This window comes from Mizuhopecten yessoensis, unplaced genomic scaffold (genome assembly GCF_002113885.1).
Source record: "Mizuhopecten yessoensis strain PY_sf001 unplaced genomic scaffold, ASM211388v2 scaffold7493, whole genome shotgun sequence".
Classification (NCBI taxonomy): Eukaryota; Metazoa; Mollusca; class Bivalvia; order Pectinida; family Pectinidae; genus Mizuhopecten; species Mizuhopecten yessoensis.
In genome coordinates, this window is record NW_018407075.1 from 138,214 (window position 1) to 162,060 (window position 23,847).

The 23,847-nt window shown below is 36.4% G+C and overlaps 1 protein-coding gene across 4 annotated transcripts in view; it reads right to left on the bottom strand.

The window, feature by feature from the left end:
• The window catches only part of LOC110453762, a 32,152-nt gene that overhangs the window by 2,091 nt on the left and 6,214 nt on the right, over positions 1-23,847 (bottom strand). The window contains exons 1-5 of one of the 4 annotated variants that reach the window (XM_021502898.1): positions 15,275-15,578; positions 6,504-6,636; positions 5,833-5,922; positions 2,176-2,343; positions 557-710 (exon numbers count right to left, since the gene is read on the bottom strand). In XM_021502898.1, coding sequence (XP_021358573.1) covers positions 557-710; positions 2,176-2,343; positions 5,833-5,922; positions 6,504-6,572 — 481 coding nt within the window. In that variant the 5' untranslated portion in view covers positions 6,573-6,636; positions 15,275-15,578. Of the gene's footprint in view, positions 1-556; positions 711-2,175; positions 2,344-5,832; positions 5,923-6,503; positions 6,637-11,604; positions 11,709-15,274; positions 15,579-23,847 lie in introns of those variants that run through there. The other 3 variants (XM_021502899.1, XM_021502897.1, XM_021502900.1) reach the window with 3 other exon arrangements.

The window sequence follows — 23,847 nt, forward strand, 5'->3', positions numbered from 1 at the left end:
AGATTCTCCAAACCAGATAAAATTATCTCGCCGGCGTTAGTTAAAGCTCCCTACCAATAATATCCTTATCAACAATAACCTCTCATGAGAGTCAAATCGGCAAGCTCTTACGCCGATATTCCCGATTGTGAAGTTACGTTTTTTCACCTTTCCTGAGCATGAGGCAGACGACTTCTTCATCTCACCTTTCTTGAGCATCAGGTTGGCGAAATGCTGTAGTGAGCTTTGAGGACTCACGAGGCAGACAACATTTTGATCTCACTTTTCTTGAGCATTAGATGGATTTATATTTAAAATGAACTTTGAGGTTGCGAACTGTTACGCTTAACTTTTCTGAGCATGAGATAGACGAAAACGTTTATACTGAATTTTCCTGAGCAGGAGGTTACAACGTTTTGACACAAGGCTTTCCTGACAACAGGGTAGCGAATTTAAACACTGATCTCTTCCTTGCAATGAGGAAGGCGATTTTTCACACTCATCTCTCTTGAAGTGATATAGACCAACTTTTAAACCGACCTTTACTGAGCATGCGGAATGGAAATTTTAAACTGACCTTTCCTGAGCATGAGGTAGGAAAGTTTCTCTTTGGCGTCCGTTAAGTCACCATTGTCCTCAAGTTTGTTCTTCTCGAATGCACAGATGGCGTGATCAAGCTCCTGCTCGTCTTTTTTGTCTGTGGCAAGCCATAGCTGATCTCGGATGCGTTTCTGAGGATATGCAGAAATATATCACAACGCATCAACAAAGCGTCTTCTAGTAAAAAAGCTAATATGAAGGTAAAAAGTTACTAAAAACATAAGTGAACATCACATAATAAAATGCCGCTCTGTCACTCTTGTCTGTCCGTACATCCGCCTGTATATCAGTCTCTCGCTCCGTTCTGATACTTCCCTAGAATTTCTTTCGTCGTCGGCGATGGATATTCTGCGTACCATTTTTCATATGTCAAAATTTCAATATCACCGAAAGAGGAAGAAGGTCAAATAATGCATTGACTTATCCGAAGATTCAGTTTATTATCTCCTGCTTTCACCGAAACGGGGGATATACATTTGGGTGTGTCCGTCTGTCTGTCCGTCTGTCTGTCTGTCTGTCACGCTTCGTTTCCGTGCAATTACTACAACAAATGTTAACCGATTTTCTTCAAACATGGTTACAGGGTTAAATGCCTTAAGGGCTCGGCCAAGTTCGATGACCACTTTCAGCGAACCCCATTTGGCGACGTTATGGCCCCTTGAATATCGAAAAACGTCATTATCTGCTGCGTTTCGTTTCCATGCAATAACTACAAAAAAAATTGACCGATTTTCTTCAAACTTGATCACAGGATTAAATGCATTAAGGGCTCGCCCAAGTTCGATGACAATTTTCAGCGGACATCATTTGGCGGAGTTATGGCTATTGAATAATGAAAAACGTCATTATCTGCCGCACTTCGTTTCCGTGCAATAACTACAACAAATGTTAACCGATTTTCTTCAAACTTGGTCACAGGGTTAAATGCCTTAAGGACTCGCCCAAGTTCGATGACAATTTTCAGCGGACCCCAATCAGCGGAGTTATGGCCCCTTGTATAACGAAAAACGTCATTATTTGCTGGGTTTTTTCATTAACTCTCGCAAATATTATCCGATTGTCTTCAAACTTAGTAACAGCGTTTATCGCATTATGGGCTCGCCCAAGCTCGGCAACCATTTTAATCGGACTCCATTTGGCAGAGTTATGGCCCCTTGATTAACGAAGAGCGTCATTATCGGCAGTTTCCGCTTAATAACTCTAGCAAATATTAACCGAATTCCTTCGAACTTGATAACAATGTTTGTGTTCCTCTGTCTTTCCACCCATCTCGGGCACTTTTTGGTTTTCGTGTGATAGTTGCTCTAGATATTGTTCAGATGTTTTAATCAAATTCCTTATGCACATCCGACTCATGCTAAGTTTGCCAACCGATGTGATTTGTGCATATTTACAGATAATCAATGAGGAATAGGGTTTTTTTCTTCTTCAAGTTTCAAGCTATACATTATGTCTAAACAGCACGATACTCACATGTTTAAACTTAACCTCAAGCGGGGGATATAAATTTACTCGTTTCATTATAAATGTCACATGGAGGAAATATTTATGTAGAAATACAGTGTCCATTTTATTTGGAGCTACTAAAACACATACCTTGTAGCCTTTCTCGCTGACTGGTTGCCGGTCAACTTTGTTACGCTTCGGCGGGGCCTGACGTTTACCGTTACTCTTGTTAGTGTTGTTAGATTGTCTGCCCCTGCCCGCACCGGAAGTCTTGTTACTTCCCCTGTTGCTGTTACTGGTACTATTTACCGACCGCTTCTGCAATACCAAAACCAATATCAGAACCAATAACATATACACATAGACAATATCGAACCCTCTATATATTTAATAACAGTAAACCGATTTTTGTTTGGAATTTGCGATTACTAACGTTTGATTTAAAGATCTTACTAAAATATGTTCTCAGTGATGAGTAGGGAATCTTGAATTTCTGATGAAAAAGGAATGTTTTATGATATATTGAAGCCTAGAATGTAAGATGATTTTATAATTTGACAACACTTTTATAGTACAGAGAGAGAGAAAACCCGAAATACTGAATCCTCTCTGTCGAATACGGACTATCGACTTTTCGGATTATACATACCTAAACGATGCAGTTCCAGGTTGATTATATAACAAAACATTTCAAAAGATATCAGTTCAGAAAAGACAACGATACATGTCATTTTTTTTTACGGGTTTTGTGCAAATGGGCTACCATATACTACATTATGCGTCTAGTTTCCAACACAACTGCGTGCAAGAGTAAAGCAACACCTGTTTGGCGTGTTAAGATGCTACAGACCTGTCTGGGGGGTTCCCGGTAGTGTAATAACTATTGTGTAATGAAAGCTCTCACAGAGTCAGCCACATAGATAAACAACGGGTATTGATACCAAGGCTTACGTTTGTAATCGATACAATAATTATAGTATCACGAATATCTTTATAAAATATTCATTTTTACTACCATAGTTAGGAATCTTAAATGGAAATTACTGCATATTAATTTTATATTCATAAAAAGGTTATCCTCTTGTCTTGTTGCCGGAAATCAGTTGAATATCGGCAGTACAAATTTTTGTGAGATATTGCATTAGGTCTATACGTCTTTTTGCGGTTTATTTGGATTTGTAAAAGAGCATGTAAAATATCTCTGCAACAATAAGTAACATGCATAAAGCAATAATGGATTCATCGCAACGACTTTATTCGCTACGAAAACAATTATGTTTAAATAGGAGACAAAAGAAACGGGTACAAATACAACACATGCGTTACAATGTATCATAGAGAAAACTCTTCAAATAACAATTGGTGTATTTCTTTGTTATAGCAACCAATGATATACCCCGAGGATTCCGGATATTTTGAATCCCAGGAGCATTCGTAGACTAGGCAGTTGTAACTGCGCATGGTAAACCTTGAACAACGCGACTATACCAGCCATCACAATGAAGTAATGCCACCTATAGAAGATTCTAGATATTATCCGAATGATATATCAAGGTTGAGCAGCAATATTTCAATAATCCAAATATCCAAGATGGTCCGAAAGGAATTTATGAACTTTCAGATTTTCAACCTATTCTTATTCGTTACTCATTTGTGATCGGTGTATGAATAAAGCTTGTTACAATTAAGATTTTGTCGGTGTTAAGAGTTAGTTGAGATGGCGTATTTAGTTATTAATTTGTCTGTGCTGTTTCCATGCCCATGTTATTGTACAGTTCAACACTCGACCAGAGACATAATATCCCACTGAAGGTTAAAGGGTGCATCACCCGACCTTCACTCTAACGCTGTGGTACCATCACCTTACGGAAAGGGCAAGGTCAAATGGCGTCACACTCGCATCTGATCTCATTATCGACGTACAAGGGTTCAAGGTTACAGGAACCAAACTCCCCTCTAACACAACATTTCCACAAAAGTTTCAAGGTCACATGGTACCACGCTTCACTCTGATACAATTAATGCACGTGCATGACTATAATTGGCTTAAATTCCATTGCGAAAGTCAGTGCTCTCTACCACGCTCAAATACCATTAACAACGTTCACAGGTGCAACCATAGAGACATGAATTCGTGCTTGGAATGGGATGCTACATCAGCGTATAGGTAAGTAATAGTAGGTACTAGTACATACTGTATAAACAGTCATTTTAGCGGCAGTGTTATTTTCGCGGTTTATGTAATTCAAACTATCTATCATTCGACATAAAAGTGAAAATTTCTAGCAAGGCTTCAATACCAACAATATCAAAAATGTTAATTGAAACTTCCGGAACTGTCTTTGTTCATGTATACGCGAAAAAAACACTGCGACAAATCGAAACTCAATGGAATTCATTGGCATGTTGGACAGTATATAGGGTTGTTGGAGAAATGGTGTCTATATTTACATTCTGGAATTCATTGGCATGTTGGACAGGAACAGATGATAGGATGACATTGCGATTCAGCAAAGGAAAGAAAGGAGAGGGGCAAGGGAAGAACGGGTTCATGCTTTAATATAAAACAACTTTATTTTAGATATACTTTCTGTATTTTCTTTGCGCTCTATCAAATTGTAGGACCAACTCACTTTTCTGAAAATGCTTAATTTTCACATCTGAACGTTATTGTTGCTTAATTCATTTGACCATCAATCAAAATAAAATATCATTTAAACGGAGGTCAATTTTGTTTTCAATCACTTCTTTCAGAAATATGACAATAGTTCTTATATTTACTAAATAAGAAGTTTCAGTATTGAAAATAACACCATTTTTAACAGTACGTTGTTATGTACTACATAAGGCGCCAAGAAAGTGGCATTGGTTGGCCATTAAAAATGTTGACAAATGGTTGATACGCCGTTGTTTTATTTGCTGTCGTTTGTAGTCTCGAAAATGGAACACTATATTAGTAAGACCTACAAGAAAATATATTTGTTTTAATAGTAAGAACTAAAGCTCAATATATACAAATGTAGATAGAAATAGAAATATATTCTTTCTCTTGTTAAAAATGTCTTTTAAGTAATGAATCTGGGTTTACGCAATGGCTGCCTCATAATTAAGATGACTATACAGTTTGTTGACATTTTACAGCCCCCCAAAAAAGCAAAAAAAGAGAGGTTTATTTGTTATGACTACATTCCGATCGCAGTTATTTACATTTACATGCAATTATCTGTGTTCCGTACAGCGGTTTCCATTTCGGTGACTAAGATGGAAGAGATTGAGTCAGCTTTAATGCCCGATGTTTACGACACTCGTTTACTCAGCATATTTATCAAACATTCTTTTTTGCCATTTCATGCAATGAATGAGGTTTTCTGATAACGACTTCACGGAAACTATAGCCCGAACATATTTGTCAATTTACCTGGTTCATGTTTATATCAACACTTAACGTCCGAGAAGTACACCAATCATCCACACAGAGCAATTTTTATAAAGTATTCACCGCAGCCGACTATTTCTATATTTTATTGCAATTATTGATAAAATCTAATCAGCAACAACAACGTTTTTATGTCTGATATTTGCATACAGTTAGTAGAGAGATAATAACGGGTAGGGTACAAATTGTGGGAAACAGCTGAATGGTACATTCTATGACAAACACACGTTTCCAGTCGACAGAAAGTAATGGGATGCTCCAGTCTAGTTCGCAGAAATGATTGCATGCGCTTTGTAGAAGGTTCTGGGTATGGTTAACATTAACGACAAACATGCCAGCACCCGCGATTCGCCCGACCACCTGTTCCTTACCCGTGTTGACGTGACGTCATCAGTATTGTGATTTACGTCACTGGTCTCCTCGTTTTGGTATTCGCCTACAGACACGTTGTCCTCCGCAGGCTGTAGTTATTTGGTTAACAACGTAACAGAATGTTTAATACAGATCTTATATTTGTACAGACTAAATGATGTACCATTATACTTTCAATTTTAAATAGGCATAATCGTTGTTAAGGACCCCTGTACCACTGCAGGCAAAAACACTAGAGAGTTCCACTGCAGATTTCCATACACACAGTGACCTCCCCTTAATTTCCTTTAAGATGTCGATGTAATTTGGCCGGGTCAAGGCTTCTGATGTTCTGGTAGCTAAGTTGGTTAGGGTAAACGTACTGTAACCGGAGGTCCAAGGTTCGAATCTTCTCACATTTTTTTTTTTTCGCCATTATTGATTTATTCAAAATTGGAGTTTCAGATATGATTTATTGACGCTATTGTCATGAAAGTAGAAACAGTTTGTAACACATAATTACAGTTTATAGCAGTGGTACAGGGATCCTTAAAATGCTTAATTGTACATCATTGTCTTAAAATTTAAATAGATTGAATGATTTGTTTTAGTATTCTTAAAAATTGAAATGATTTTTTTAAATGATATTTAATTCAATAAGCTGTAATAAAAATATAATATTTTGACCTACCTGGTTGGTTCCCGTCGTTCTATTTTTATTTGCGGACTCATCTGTGTCTTTTGAACCGCCACATCCCATACTGGATAATGAAGGATGGCCTAGGATAATATCACGCTGTATAACGGAGTCCTGTCATGGTAACCTATAAAAACACAACAACAAAAATGTATTATTAAAGTCTGAAACTTCACTTAGGTTTTCCAGTCCGATTCCAATAAACATTACTAAAACCCTAATAGCATGTACGTCGATCAGTGTCGGGTTTTACAGCGCTTTAAGGCTAGTGCTAAAAATATTGTAATGATAAGTACAGGGGCGCCTGCCCCAACTCAATTGTGGGGAGCACAGGGACCTGAGAACTTGTTACAGTTTAGCTACGTGTATGTTTAGACCTTAACTGATGTGTTCAGAAAATGTTTTACCTTTTAGGGATTTGACTCAACTTCCGTTAAAATGCCACTCCCGTACATTATATAAACCCCCGAAACGTTGAATGATTCCCTGACTACATACATCAATTTAGGTCCAAACATAGCTTAACTGTAACAAATGCTCAGGTCCCTGTGGTGGGGAGGTGGCAGACCTGCGACCTGACAAAGCACAACAATAAAACTTAGTATTATATGTCTTATATGGTATGGTACAGGTAGCGAAGTCCAGAGACCATTGCCTTATGAGGTTGCGGAGAGTTCAGGGGTCATAAAATATAAATAGGTACATGTACAGTATACCACTTATGTATATGAAATTTATTGGTCAGTAAGATGGGGAATGTTTACAGTGATTATTCGAGTGTCAATAACAGACACAGCAGACACTTCACTATTATATTTGAATCTAAAGATGTTTTAGAAGCGACACTAGTGGAAGTAGGCAAGTCTAGAAGCGACACTAGTGGAAGTAGGCAAGTCTAAATCGAACATGCCCGGATATTACGTCACGCAACATGGAAATTGTCCCATAAAACATGCTGTACCGGTACAACAAGAAAAGTGATGAATTTAATTGTTGACCTGTTATGTGAAAATGATAGCAACGTAGACTGAAGCGACCCCAGCGTATTACCTTTGAGACGCGAAGTTCTAAGGTACGAGACTTAAGTGTCAATGATTATCTAATAAAATCTTATAGGAAGAGTAAAAAACCACTCAGTCATATTCATATACAACTGGAGAAATGTTTTGCATATCGAACACTTAACTTTCAATTAAATTTACCTATATATGCAGGTTCGGTGACAAGAACCTGTTGTGATCGAATGATGCATTCTGATAAACATCATCATTACCTGCCTTCGTGCACATATGAATATAAATACTCGTTAAATGTAGACCAATCAGATATTTGCTTTCAAAAGGCGTTCGGTTTTGTTGCAAAGAAGGCGGAAACTGATTTTGATAAAGCGATTGAAAAGGTTTTGAAGTTATTTCAAGTTAATTGTTTAAAAACTGGAAAACGACCCACTCGATATCCCTCTCCAATTCCATTTCCCATGAAAGAAAATATGCAGTTGTATAGACAAACGGATATGTTTTGCATGCGTCAAAATATTAGATATGGGCCCGCCATTTTTGTTTTCTTAATTCTCATATCCTGACTTGTTTCGGTGGGTATCTCTCTAGAAACCCAGAATGAGATCACTAGGTGATGTCGCGTTCCTTGTGTGATATTCCATTGTCATTACACTTAAAATTAAAATGTGCCTCGATCGCTAGTGGACATCGCTGTTATATGATTTTACTTGTTTGAAAGAGTTAAATATCGAACAAACAAAACAATATTTTAATCTGCTGACTTCAGGCATCCATTGCCGACCTTTCCCCCCATTATAATCCCCTTGTCCAATTCCGTACATCGTAGCGACCGACGGACATCGGTCCCCTAGCAACCAGGAGTACAGATAAAGATATGTCAGATGTCCAGTTTAATGTCCACATCAAGAGCTGCTATTAAAAGGTGACCGCTTTGTAGTCGAGTAGCATCGATCGGAGGGATTTTATATCGTCCAGAGTTCTAGGTTGTGTAGAAAATATGATATTTACCGTAAAAGGACAATCAACATTGGAGTAAGTATCGAGAGCTTGGTAAACAAACCAACAAAATACGCCCGTCACTTCTCGTAGTTCGATCAAATATTCAGGATCAAGGTCTCTCGGAGGTTTGAAATCCAGTTATATCTGTTGTAAAGCATTTGTTCGTATTGGTAGATCTTGATTGACTTCTTGGAAGCTTGGCATCAGTTTCCTTTTGAAGATTTCCACTTCGGCTGATTTTCGGTATTTAACGTTTAATCTTCTCGACACTCTTGTTTTGATGCATTAAAAGTCACTAAAATACAAAATAACGCTACAACAAATGAAACAGTCTCATTGCGTTTGATAGAATTCAAAATATCGTCCGGAGCTGTGAGGTTCTTCTCGTTGTCATTGTGGAACTGCTTTCAGTTGGCATTCGTAGTTCATACAAATATTAACAGGACCATTACCAAGTCGCTAAAGCACAATACTAACATTAATATTTCTGGAAACATTTAATTTTATAAAAAAAAATATAAAAAAAATATGTATATCATCAACCGGTTAGGCTGTTCGTCAAAGTATCGATTCTTGACGTTCTTTTAATTGTCACAATGGTGATATAATGTATAAGTTATCGGTTATATATTTTTACAAGAAAAATCGTCCGTCAATGGACTGATTTGTGACGTTCTTTACGTTGTAACAGTGGTGATATAATGAATTATATATCGGTTATACATTGTTTACAAGAACCGCCGTCCGCCAATGGACTGAAATAGGAGTTCCTTTTTGTTGTCATGGTGGTTACGCACTGTACTAGTTATCAGTTAAATACTGTTTACAAGAAAGTTTGTCCGTCAATGGTCTGATTTATGAGATCTTTCTGTTGTCCCTCTGGTTATATATCAGTTAAAGGCTCCAGACTGTTGTCAGTCGTGTTAAGTTACTCGACCAGGGCTCTGTACGTAGGGTGAACCATTATGTAGCGTTCCGAAAGGTCATTTATGTCAACAAGTTTCCCGTTTTCCACGATACTTAAACAGTACACCCACTGTGCTCTTGGTATGTTATTTATGACACTGGTATCAGTCTATAAAACACTTCGCTACAACATTTGACTACTTGTTCCTGGTCCCCTGTATTTTAATCAGACAACTTTAGCTATCACAAAGTCATTTATTCAGTGTGTGTAAGTCCCTAGTTCAGCTATCTCGAACACTCTTTAATAATTGAGATATTTTGTCGGTCTTTTATTTGTAGGTAACAAAAGCTGACTGTATCTGTACGCATTTCTGGACAATCTCTTCATAAAACTACAAACACTCAACTCAAAATGTTACGGTCAGGAACCGTCTCCAAACAATAGGGAAGACAACATGAACAAGCTATCATAAAATACATGTAACTAGACAAGTAACTTAAAACGGGCCTGAAACAAACAATATAAACATCTTTCACAAAACAAAAAGGAAGACAACAAGCAACAGTGAGAGGCAATGCGCATTAATATTAACAAACCAAAATGATCCCCCTCGATCCCATTAATTAGTGAAAGCAACACGAAATGACATGAACCAAACAAGAAAGGAAAGCAACACATTCAATCCTTGATATAATATATTGCTTTACCCTAATGATGCCAATCGATTCATAAGCCACCACGGTAACTTCAAACATATTCCAAGGACCCTTTTTTCCTTTTTCCTAAATATGTCTTTATACTAACTTTCCATGTATAGCCAAACCCCGTGCAGGTTTGGAGAAAGAATTCCAACCGCATGATCGTAAGAGGCGACTGATGAGCCCCCCACCCCCCTGCATATTTGGTGTCTTATAAGAGTGCTGTTCTCCATCGATGTGCTGTTCTCCATCGAAATACTTGTGATATCTTATTTGTAATATTTCCTTCCTATTCTTTCTTTATCTACTATTTGTTCTCTCTTTCCTGTGGTATCTACCTAGGCTCTCATCTTCATATGATTCTGCAAGCTTTAGGGCATTAAATCCAGATTAAACATAGCCAAACCTCTTTATAGAGCCAATATTGCGTTAGAAAGGTGGCAGTATAACGATATTTTACTGCATAATAACGCCTGTTTTATTTCATGTAATAACACCATCGTTAACGAATAACCTACGGTATGTGTTATGGGTTGTAAACAATCGTTGTTCTGTCCATTCAATAGCGACACCACACACGATCCGCTACATACTGGGTGTGGCTGACTCGGGACACAGAACTTGTTTGTGTGGTGGGTTTGGGTTTTACGTTCTATTAACAGCTATGGTCACAAAAGGACGTGCCATGTTTTGGTGCTGGAGGTAAGCCGGAGTTCCCTGTGAAAAACCACCTACCTCCGGCCAGTACCTGGCGACTACCCTACGTAGATTTCGAACCCGCAACCCAGGGTGGTCGGTTGGTGCAGTGGATAGCGCACTTGCCTTTCACCAAGGTGGCTGGGGTTCGATTCCCCGATCTGACGTGAAAAGGTATGGGTCACCTGCCCGACCACGTGGGTTTTCTCCCGTGCGCTAACATCCGGGCCAACAAGAGTGATTAATATAAGTTGTAAAAATTTGTTTAATAATTGTTGTAAAATAAAATGTATATTTAAAAAAATCCTGCAACCCAGTGGTAGAGGGCTAGTGATCGCAGAATGTAAAACGCCTAAACAACTTGGCCATCGCGGCCCCGTGGGACACAGAACACCCATGTATTGTACAGGTATATTTATGTATGTATAGTTGTAAACCAAGTACCTACGAAATCAGTCCCTCCTGATACCAAGCTCCTTACAACATTATCAAGGACTCAAACCTCGGCATGTCATGGCGACAGCTATGTATTTTATATAATGTAAACGTTATATTTTGTATACAATTTTCTCCGTTTTCTAAGGAAGATTTTAAGGGTAGAAATTTAAACATTTAGATGAACACCGTATCATCTATTGTTGCCGCACCATAAAAAATGTTTACACTACTGAAAATGTGAATTATTGATTCCTCGTCAATAATGTCAATAATTCATATTTGACTTTGAAATCAGGTAAACACGTACAGGTAGTCTGGCCTGTACATGTGTTACTCACCTGGGTATCAAACACCTGTATTTGAATGCCACAGCACGCTATCACATTCATCGTTATGTAAGCCTATGTACTCACACCCTTCAATAGCTGTGTATTCCGTCCTTTTAAATCACCAAAACTGGATGCTGGTATTTTGAAATGTTGTTGAAATATACACACACATTACCCCTGTACACGATGTAGGACTTAGTCTAATCACGTATATCGTATGATATAAAAGTCATTAACTCCCCCCCCCCCTCCCCCCAAGTCACTGATTTCAAATGCTATTTCTGATTAAATCTTGGGCTGTGAACCCCCTACCTTATGATAAGAAAACGTGCAAATCTTAGACTAACGACCACTTTGTATTTATCTATTTACTTTATATACGATCAAAAAGTCAAAAGCAATCGTGTCTTTTTTATAATTACACAAACCTATCCCTGCCTTCTAGGCAAAACAAGATCGTTAATCTCTTTCAGTTAATTGACGTAAGTGAAGAGTCTCAACTGTTTGTGCTGTATCCATGGCAATGTGCTGTCAATGTAAACACTGCTGTAAACAAACACTTGTTTACAGTTTAACCCCGACAAAAAACAAAGTCGACCAGTGTTTGAGTCTCCTTACCGTTGTTTTAAAACTATAAAATAGCTGTAGCTATCATATTTCTTTTTACGTATTGATTCGATCTCTCGTTCTGGGACGAAGAAACCAAAAATGAAATGCGTTCGAAAATACGCCGTAGTAGAGTACATCATAACCCCCCAACCCTATGTCTCCCCATAGTGCCTAGACAATCGGGAACCTTCGGCACTTTCCGTAAACGAGAAAATATTTATACGGAAAGTGCCGATAGTTCCCGATTGAGTCTCTAGAGTCCCTGGTACCGCTGCTATTTGATAGGTCATGATATGTTAATAAAAGGCACAACGCATAAGTGTTCAATTATCTCTATACCCTAGGTCAATCTCTTGATCCTGGATTTCAACGTTATCAGTTGTAATAACGATAGTGGTGTAACGAACAGTTCATTCTTAAAGTGTCTTACTACTCAATGAAGCAAAATCCACCATAGACTGTGAGTATATATGTAGACATGCTCGCGCTGTCGAATGGAATATTGCAATCCACTTGTAACAACTTAAATTGATTGAACCCAATTTAAATAAAGCATTATTTTACTTTTGGCATTCCGTTTGTTTGTATTTCGTTTCTAATGTCGGAGTTCCGGTTCATATTGCACTTCCGATCTACGAATGAGCATGCGCTACTCACGTTTTGGATAACTGCTATTACCTCTGGAACGAACTAGGTATAATGCCGACACCTGAATCTATAGCAATGACCTCATGTGTTCTAGAGCTGACAGAACCTCGTCCATCAAAGGATTATACGACAATAGCGAATATATGTATCAGGAATTGACTTGAATTGAACGCCAAGACATCCTTTTCTGATCGCTATCGATCCGCTAATGCTGTTGTCTGACCGCTGTGTATCAGAATTACTAAGCTTGTCAACGATTAAAATGGCGGACAAAATGCGGAAATGTTTTGTTCGGAAAGTTTCTAGTACATTTACTAGAATGTAATACATTCTATAACAAGCAGAACACGTAGTCGGCATAACTTTTTAATCCATTTTCAATCTTAATGTAATTCCGTGTTACGTTTTTTGGAAGTTATTTTCTTACCGCACTCAAAAACCAAAAACATTGATTAACTATAGTTAATTAAACTTTGCCTGTTTTGTAGAAATTTACGTGCAAAAATCTGTATAAACTTTCAACATATAAACGGTAAAAAAAATGGCACAAACGCCGACCCTAGTGACACTGATAATAGCATGATCGATTTCTTGGAGAAAAATAAACAGATATAAAGCACATTGGAGTGAGGTCATATAAAAAGCGCTGGGGACAAACCGAAAACAGATCAGAACACGCGGGATAAGCAACACGTGTAAAGTCTCAGCTAATTGAGTACGTTATCAATCATCGATATATAATGAATGGCTGTGATAAGCTTTAAGTTGAATTCGTTTAATTTTATTCTAGTTCGATATATCTAACAACTTAAGTTTTTAGCCAATCAAAATATAGTAAATATTCGATGCAACTCTTCACAAGGCGTGTGAAAGCGGGATTAAATGGACCATGCCGGATAGTATAACACAAATTGCCGTCAGTAGCGGTTCAGTTGAAACATGATAACTGTAAAACATTATTTGTGTGTCTAAGGTTTATCTTTTGATACATTGATAAGTTAGGAATAACTCAGTTATGTTGTTTTGTAACTTTCATATTGTCAACATTGTTTATCATTTCATTTGGTTGTTTAAAAAACAAAAGATGGATTTTTTTTTAAAATGATTTGTGTGTTTCCATAAAAATAAAAAGTTTCTTCAGATTTTCCATATTTTATCGAAAACAGTTTATTCTGATCTCATTTTAAAGAGTTAACGACATCACATGAAACGACTAGCGCATTTTTGCCATAGGGTTGTAAATATTTACATGAAAGAACCTTTATATTTGACTATTGGGATATTTGCCAATTACAACATACCTTTTATTTTCATTTCAACGTGAAAGCAATGTGAAAAATAAACAAACATACTCGATATCGCTAGCATGTCATATTTTAAATCTTGGTCGCAGTTCACCACAAACAGAAAACCTAATAGGACTATTCAGCTATAGGCCACTACACAAAAGGGCCAGTGTTTAGCACAAAGTGTATGTACAATTTTATTTAAATATTGACATGATGGTCTGTTCATACATTATTTGTTATAGTCCGGTGGTGTTAAATATTATAGTTAGTAACGAAATGTGGAAAATTAAAAACCACTTTACGATATCTTGTGGATTTATCGCTAAATCTATTTATATAAGTACGTCTAATTACTGATCTCGGGATTTTGTTCCATCTCATTACTTTATACCAAACATTCAATTTCACCTATTTTCTCGTTTACTTAAGAAATAATTTCCTCCTAGACTGGTCTGTTACAACATTTGAAGATAGTATGTGTATAATAACGAAATCTTTGTCATGTACTGATAAATTTAGTAAAACACTTTTAAGTGAATACATTAAAAGGGTTAAATTACCATTGATAGGTTCTGATAAAACCGTTCAATATTGACTCCGACTCTAAAACAAACATCGATATTTGTATATTGTAAAATGATCAAATGTAATGTTGGTAAAACTGTTAAGACGTCGAGAGGCGTCTGTAATTTGTGCGAATCACAAGAGGTTTATGTCGGTAGAGTGTGCCTCGCCTAGTAAAACACACATGATTGCATCTGACACGAACATATTGAAACCTGGGTATATGGCAACAAGGGAGAACGAAAGCAAAAATATTCAATTATGATTCATACCAGCGGTACATATCTCGAACAATAAATTCAGATTTTATTTTCAAGTGAGTCACATTTGAATTTTCGAATTACATGTATATGTGTTTTTAGATATGTTTGGACGCAAAATAGATTTGTTGTAAAACAACAACCAGTCAATATGTTTAGTAGACGAATTCCAAAAAGCATCTCTACACTACGCAGAGACATATGAAGCCATAGAATATCTGTAGTACATTTAGGATGGAATCTTTTGACATAAACATCTTAAATCTTATTTCACATCCATCATACACCATGGGTATTTTACAATCTTACCTTTAAAGTCACGAGTCGATAGGTAATATCCGAGATCTCGTATACATCCTTAGATACCGAATACACAAGTTCTCCCCAAAACGTGTCTCACCTGTCACACAGAACAGCAGGTACCTGTGTTCAAATAGCTATAATGTTAAGCCACCTATAGTAAACATACCTTTGCGTGGCAGGTGACAGACCAGGTAATGTGTGTTGCAACGATTACGGGTCAAGTGTAACTTTAACTGAAAGCAGTGACTTTCACTGATTAAAAGTCGTGTCAGAGCGCAATATAACAGGGAGGGATTTCAATCGAGCTGGTTCTCGATCAACGTGTTTCCAATTTACTACAAAGTACATTTGTATGTCGTATTTAAATGGGCAATCGATTCGATCGCTTTTGTGTTTAATTTATATTCATCGATTAACTAATGTTATTCCGTCATGTATAATTAAGTAAACAGTAACTGTGATGTTAAATAACGATCGTCTTAAAGTCCTTTAATACTTTAATCCGTTATTCATTATGTACGTGTGTTTATCCGGAAAACCACTGTTTGAAGTTCCATACTTTCATTGATATTTTTCATTTATATCAATCGTTTATTTACATTTACAGTATTTTAATGTTCATATATATTTACTGAGACAGTGTTTCCATTTTATCCGGCCTATAATATACACATATACAAGCCGACTGTTTTATTACCTGTGAGCAATGAACAGATGCTATGTGCTTATCCATCCATAAGAAAATAACTTATTATGAACAATGAGGGGTAAAAATCCATCATCACCGACGAGGGATTTATCAAACAAAGTGTTTGTTTTGCCGTCTTCAGATATATTTTTTTTTTAAATCAATGGAAGCATATTAACGGCCTGTCCATTTTCAGATTTCATGTAGACATCAATATTTTACGCTGAATACTGAAACAGTTGTATGTAGCCTCAATTCATTCTCTAGACACATTCAAATAATTTATTTACAGTTAAATTGCAAAGAAGTTTTATTTCTTTATCGTTCTATTCATTATTTGAAAAGCAAAACAGAAAAAGTACAACATTTACAACGCGCAAAGCCAGAGTATTATTTAAAATCGATACGAAATAGCAAAAACCGCGACTGAGGAAAAAAGACACCAAAACTAAAGGGAAAACAACATGAGCTCGTAAACAAAACAAGGGACGTAACAATGTGTTTAGGAAGGTAAATAATATTCCCCCGTGTCCCGCTAAATCTATGAAAATACATAGATCTCCAACGATCTGACATAGTAAGCAATAACTGTAGACACTTAAAACCCCACATCTTGAAAATAGAGAGTCTTTAGCCGACCTTTACACCTTGGAACAATACGACTATCTATCATTTTAATGTATTAAAAATGATATCGCTGATACACTGAAATATACCTTGATCGGTTATTGACTCGGTGAAGTTTGAACATTTAAGTATGCCGATTGTATGGCTCTTCTGATATTAAAAGTTGCAAAATTGAAAGATTGGACACTGCTCACCGTACAGTTTATTATATTTTAAGGATTGTAAAGGTTCGTGATCTCCTAGTGAAATCCCTGTAATTACTTATGTCCGTGATGTTTTCAATCTAAATCAATAATAATTTAACAACATTTGCTATCGCTTATATTTTTCAATAAGACGACCTTGCACAGTTCGTGTATACAAAGTCCAGTTTAATATCCAATTCGTTTAAATCCATTCATCCAATTTCGGTATAAAGGGTAACAAAGAGGAACGACAATAATGAGTTCCTATTATATTTATCAAAAAATGCTTTCCGCTGGTTTATTCTCTGTGTTCACATGGCCGTGGCAATACCTGTATTAAGGGTTAAAGAGAAGGTTATTCACTGGCGTTAAGCGATTTAATATCTTACATTGGGAAGTTGACCTTATCAGTATACCAAATATTTCTAGCGCACATCAAATGCTGTTTTAGTTTTTAGTTTAAACATATTTTATTTGAAAAAAATTCGAATGGAATTGGACACAAGTTAAACAACTTAGAGTATTTAGTATGAATGTCATACCTAACAATTAAAGTATGTACATGTATAATTAAGCATAGGGAATAGATACCACTGAGTGTTGGAACCAGTTTCTGCATGTAAACCGCAATTTTCTACTTAACATCTCATTTGACTAATAATGATGATTTGTCTTTATTATTTGATACTGAAGCAGATTATGCAAAACGATTCGTTTTTTGATATATTCTTGTACAAACAACCGTAAATGCTGTATGGAGATGAGTTAACTGGGTAAATAATGGCCGGATATGGAGACGTTGTCACTAGTGGCATTAACGGTAAAGCTCAATAACCCAGGAATACGACGAGATTGTAAAGTGATGCCGACAACGTCAATATAACTACTGAACAATATCATTAAGAATGTGACGTAAGAGAACTGTGGGGACCACGCAAAGACATCGGGTCTGGGAACCACAGCCGAGGACCACGCCTAACAGACCCCAAGGAGCTGTCCGGCCTTGGGACTTACAATGTACCTGCTGGCAGGACCAGGACCACTTCCGGTTATTGCGATCCAAACGATTGGACCGTTTGGACCTAAGTTGTTCGTTTATGAAATAAGGTCGGACCTAGTAAACTGATACTGCTTTTATGCAAGACTTGAAAAAGCCTTGTAAGGCCTGCTTAAATAAATACCAGGACTTTAGAACCACCAAGAGGGAGAGTAAAGGCCAATTGACCTCTCGTGACAACTGAACACAAACCTAAGTCAGTGAAAGACGACGATAAAAACCTAAGCCACCCAACCATTAAGAATGTCTAAAAGCTACATTCACCCAGGTATAGGACAATATGAATAGAGAGTTTCAACAGAAGTTATTGGCATCGATGTAGATACAAAATTACCCAGAAGTTTTAAAGATTTTTCATTATCTATAATTAAATGATGCCGCCACATACATGAGCAACATTGATATTTATCAAGGATTTGTCTGTGGTTAGTATCGCCTGAAATTATTGTTCAACCAAAGGATATAACATGTATATAAGGAATGTAAGTTTGTGTAACTGCAGTCTGTTTGTAGATAAAACAATTTAACTTCAAAGATTTTAGATAGGTGTTGGCAATGGTAGATGACTTCTTATCTTAATTTTTGAACATGGTGGAATATTTGCCGAGGCTGATCTATGATTCAATAAGCTTTTGATGTAAATAACGTCAACTGAAGCTGGATAAATTGTCCAACATGTTTCCTGAACGAAATGCTTTCAGTCCTAAAAGGTTAATCCATGAATTTCAATATTTCTGATTACATTACAGAGTCTGTTTTAACGTGAAACGTTGCCATAAAACGCGCCTACATGCACATTTCCAACATGCTTTATGAGTTTGAAAAGTAGGATAGCGTATCATTTACTACATGTTTTCTTTATGCGCCAATAAGCTGTCAAATGACATATTATGTAACACAGACCCCCCATGAAGTGTTTCATGATACTAACGGCGTTTACGACTCCGTTTTGCTGGACACAAATCCATCACATTCCTTGCTCAATAACAAATACTGCCAAGTTTACATAAACTATCAGTATTTTAAGTACATCATCCATAAGGAGCGGCAGTGTACTAAGATCGGACATGATATTCCAAATAAACTTACACTAAGACATAACTCCTACACGTGTTACACATACACACCCTGTTTGTCTGTGACACATGTGCGAAAAGCTATACATCTAGATCTTCCGCATATAGGCAGCTAATTACTTATTTTTTTGTTCTTACTGTAAAAAAAACAACACAGTTGGCTATTCTTCTCAGTTACTTCAGGACATTCAGAATGATTACAAGGACCGTGCACTATGTCTCCACCCATTTTGGTCAGCTTATTTTAAAAGCTGTACAATTTTTGTAACATTAAAATAAGTTTTACACGAAATCTTCGTCTTTTGCTATATTTCTACATATATTTTTGAACAGTTTAGATGCTGGTTTTCACTCTTTTGACCTTTACCACCATTACCAAACCCCAAATAGACAGAATAGCAGTACGGTAAATAAATGTTATTGTTGTTGGGCTTTTTGCATCGACTTATTATTAAATTTTCAAAAAGGAGCTCCCTTACCGTGTATTTTAGGGAACATTTTACTTAACAAGGGGATTGACTCACAGCCCGTCAAGTTATCTGAAACATTGTACATATTGTAGCTGGACTCTATTCAGGCACAGCTTTCGTGAAATACAAATTATAAATACATTGTCTTTTATCGCCAAAAAATTGTAAATGTATCGTTATAAAGGGTTTATGCTCACCTTTCCCGCTTTTTGGGTTGCATACTTGGTGAAAACTTACTTTAACTAACACTTGTTTTGCATGTTGTACTCACAATTTTCGGACGTACAATGTTAACATAACATACAATATTGTTTTGTGCATGTCGAGATGTCGAGATAGTAAGTCCTAGCTAAATACCTTTGAGCACTATGAACAGGCGTGTCATAATTACATAACAGTTTACACATATACTATATTTACTTATGAATTCTACTGTAAACTGGCCTTGATCAAAGGCTTGAACGATTAGGGGCATTCCTGTGATCAATCATGGTAAATATAGAGGCCGATTTGAGTATTGGTGTCTGATCGATTTCAATTGGTTTTGTTTGCGTTGCTCGTTCTGTAGACGACGGATGACGTCATTACAAAATGATGGTGTTTTAACCATACACGGCTAACATAAGTGTAATAAATTAAGGGGTTACTTTCACACGTAGATCTTATACGATTGGAGCTAATCGATGCCTATCAAAATGGTAGTACGAGGTAACTGTAATAGCACTGAAGAATATAAAGCAAAACGTGTGTATTTAGAAATACATTTTACTGTCTATGTTTTCACATCTGGATCACATGTCCGTACATATTTTAGCGGTATGCTAATTTTAGCGCCTTTCTGCTTCAAATTTTGCGCCTAATTATTATTGAAAAAATCGAAGTTCCTGTATGCAGTTTTCTATTGTATATATTATAAGTGCACGAATTCCTTATGTTAGAACTAGATAAAACGCTAAGTTTGAGTCCGCTAATATTAGTACCCTTACAGTATACCTGAGGTCTGGGGTAGATGTTGCGGTATCTGTGCTGTTGTATTCAAGTGAGGTGGCCCTATAAATGATACCGTTGGAAGCACAGTCCCACTACAAACAGAACACAATACATCTCCAGCGCACACGCAGGTACAGTATACATACATGGGGAGATATTAGCCAGGTGACATATGACTAGTAGTTAGCGCCTGATAAGGCAGCTCCTGTGAATTCCTCATTTTTTTTTATTGATTTATGTATATGCTAAATGTATTGATTGTATAAATTGAATGTCTATGTACTGTAAAGCGCTTTAGAGTGGATTAGGTTAGCTAGATAGGGCGCTATATAAAATGTTGTATATTATATCATTATTATATTATTCAGGTATGGCATCCTGCCAAATTCAACCTTTATCTTCTTTGATTCCACAGCAAGGGGTGCGGTATAAATGATACAGGCTACATTGGTGGAACAAAGATTTGTGAGTGACCACAGGATGAAAGAAAGCTGAATCCATGGCCCCTACCTTGACAGATATATTAACCTTAAGAAAATATTTATTCATAATTAAAATTACTTGATTTTCGCTAATATTTTGTTTGTCCAACAACGTTTTCGGTAGGGATACATTTTGCGGGTAGAACTTTAAGAAATATAAATATATATTATACAATCTCTTGAACTTTTCCACAAATGTCTAAATCTCATGAATAAGCGTGATATTACTTTAACATGACCTTATAAATGTTCAGCGGACCTGACTAAATTGAACAACATTTCGGACCAATATACAGGTTTCCCGTAACGGAGGTTCAGTTTTTACAACGCTTTAAAATTTGAGTAGTTGAATGCATGAAAGTGCGTACAGTTTATAACCATGATTTCTTCCGAAGATGAATTTATTCATTAGAGTTGAAGCCATCTTATCGACCTAAGAATTTGAAATTCATAACGCAAGTCATAACAGATACATTTTAAATCGACAAAAAAGTTTTTTTAATTTCCCTTTAAATGTTTTAATTAATTACAGAACCACTGTAGTGAAGCATACGTCTTTAAAGCGACACCAATCAACCAATGAATGAAACTGCGATGTCTCAACTGATGAATAGGATATATTCTTCTACTATAACCTTGATATGCTTGTTGCGAATAGGTTAGTTCATATTAAAGAATTTCATATAACAACATACACTAGTGTAACCATGGTTGTTGCAAGACTAAATGACATCAAATAAAATAATTTTCGTTCAACCAATTTGCAACGTAATTGGTGTGATTGTCTTTTTTAGCTGATGTTGATCGTTTGACTCCTAGAAAATATTTGTTCAATATAAGTGAGAAAATGTAAGATAACTTAAACATACAAATATAATTTATACCACAGTGTCGGAAGACAAGTACAAAATACAACACATCGTCAACACAAGAGGGCAAACAATTCAACGACGTCAACACAAATACAAAATATACCGTAGCGTTATCATACAAATCAAATTATACCACAGTGTCAACAAACAAGTACAAAATATACCATAGTGTCAACACACAAGTATAAAATACACCAGATAGTCTACACAAATACAAAATATACCGTAGCGTTATCATACAAATCAAATAATACCACAGTGTCAACAAACAAGTACAAATAATACCACAGTGCCGACACACAAGTACAAAATACAACAGATCGTCAACACAAAAGGACAAAATATACTTACCATAGCGTTATCATACAACTCAAAATATACCATAGCGTCAACATACAACTCAAATTTTTCGTCACCATTTAAGGACAGAATATACTTATGGCCATGTCGTCCATTAAACACACATCAGTTGAACTAAGAGTGAAAAGGATAGGAAAATCATTTATACACTGATCTGAAACATAATGTACAGCGAAAAGGGAAAAGTGCCTCTACAACCCTTTATAACGTAAAAGTTTGGACACAACAGATACTTTTTAACTGAAATATCATTTCATGTAAATTTTGCCAGAATATATTCCATCTTCTAGGCTTACACCAACACCGAGGACTGGCAATCCATCAACAGAGTAAACTGCCTGGCTATTTAAAAGAATCAACAGAAAGCCGAAGAAATGAATCAAATTGTAAACAAGTTGGACAAATGCATTCACAACACGGCTAGTTCTTCATAGGATCACTCTGATAAGCCTCAATACTACAAGGATGCATCGCTGATCTATTTCAATAGGTAACAATGTATTTCATGCTCTCGAGGGCTTCTAACACAATGTAATTGACAACTCGCCTGACACTGATTACTAACACTATTATTTATAGTGAGGTTAATCACTTGATTGCGACATAAATATCATTTTCGCTGTCCTTTAACAGTACCCAACGGCCTAGTCCGTAATACACGATCAGTGGTCTTACTACAGACAGAGATAACCAGAGGCTTCCAACTTTGATCAATTCTGAAAAAATGTCACACTGGGTGGAACAGCAGAGATTGTGCGTGCCTATATTTACATCGATTTCCCCATATCGTTTACAATCAGCTTTGTAATAAATGTCTCAAAATTAAAGAATTAACATCGTTTACGATGGAGAAAGCAAAACCATTCTAAAAAGACAAATACATTGCATATATTTACGAATTTCTTATGTTAGAAACGAAGCATTTTTGGGAATATTATCAAACAGGAATGTATATGCTGAATCGCCAGGGACAAGTGGTACATTGTATATTGTATCAGTATCTGTGGCAGATTTGCTGTAGTTATAGACAGGTAATAGTAAAAGACATGTGGTATCTATGGTCATATATATGGACAAGAAATAGCTATAGACATGTGGTATCTATGTATCTATGGCAGATTTAAACTTAGTTATGGACAAGTTATAGTTATATACATGTGGTATTTATGGAAGATTTAACCTTAGTTATGGAAAAGTTATTGTTATAGACATGTGGTATCTATGGCAGATTTATTGAAGTTATGGACGGAAAATAGCTATAGACATGTGGTATCTATGGCAGATTTATTGAAGTTATGGACGGAAAATAGCTATAGACATGTGGTATATATGGCATATTAAACCATAGTTATTGAAAAGTTTTAGTTATAGACATGTGGTATCATCTATTGCAGATTTAACCATAGGTATGGCAGGTTTTAGCTACCGACATGTGGTATCTATGGCAGATTCAACCTTAGTTACGGACAGGTTATAGCTTAAGGCTTGTTATATCTATAGCAGACTTAACCATAGTTATGGGCGGATAATAGCTATAGACAAGTGGTATATATGGCAGATTTTTTATTAGTTTTGAACGGATAATAGCTATAGAAAGGTGGTATCTGTGGTATATTTAACATCAGTTATGGACAAGTTATAGACAAGTGGTATTATGGTAGATTCAACCTTAGTTATGGACAAGTTATAGACATGTGGTATTTATGGCAGATTTATCATTAGTTATGGACAAGTTATAGATATAGACATGTGGTATTTATGGTAGATTCAAC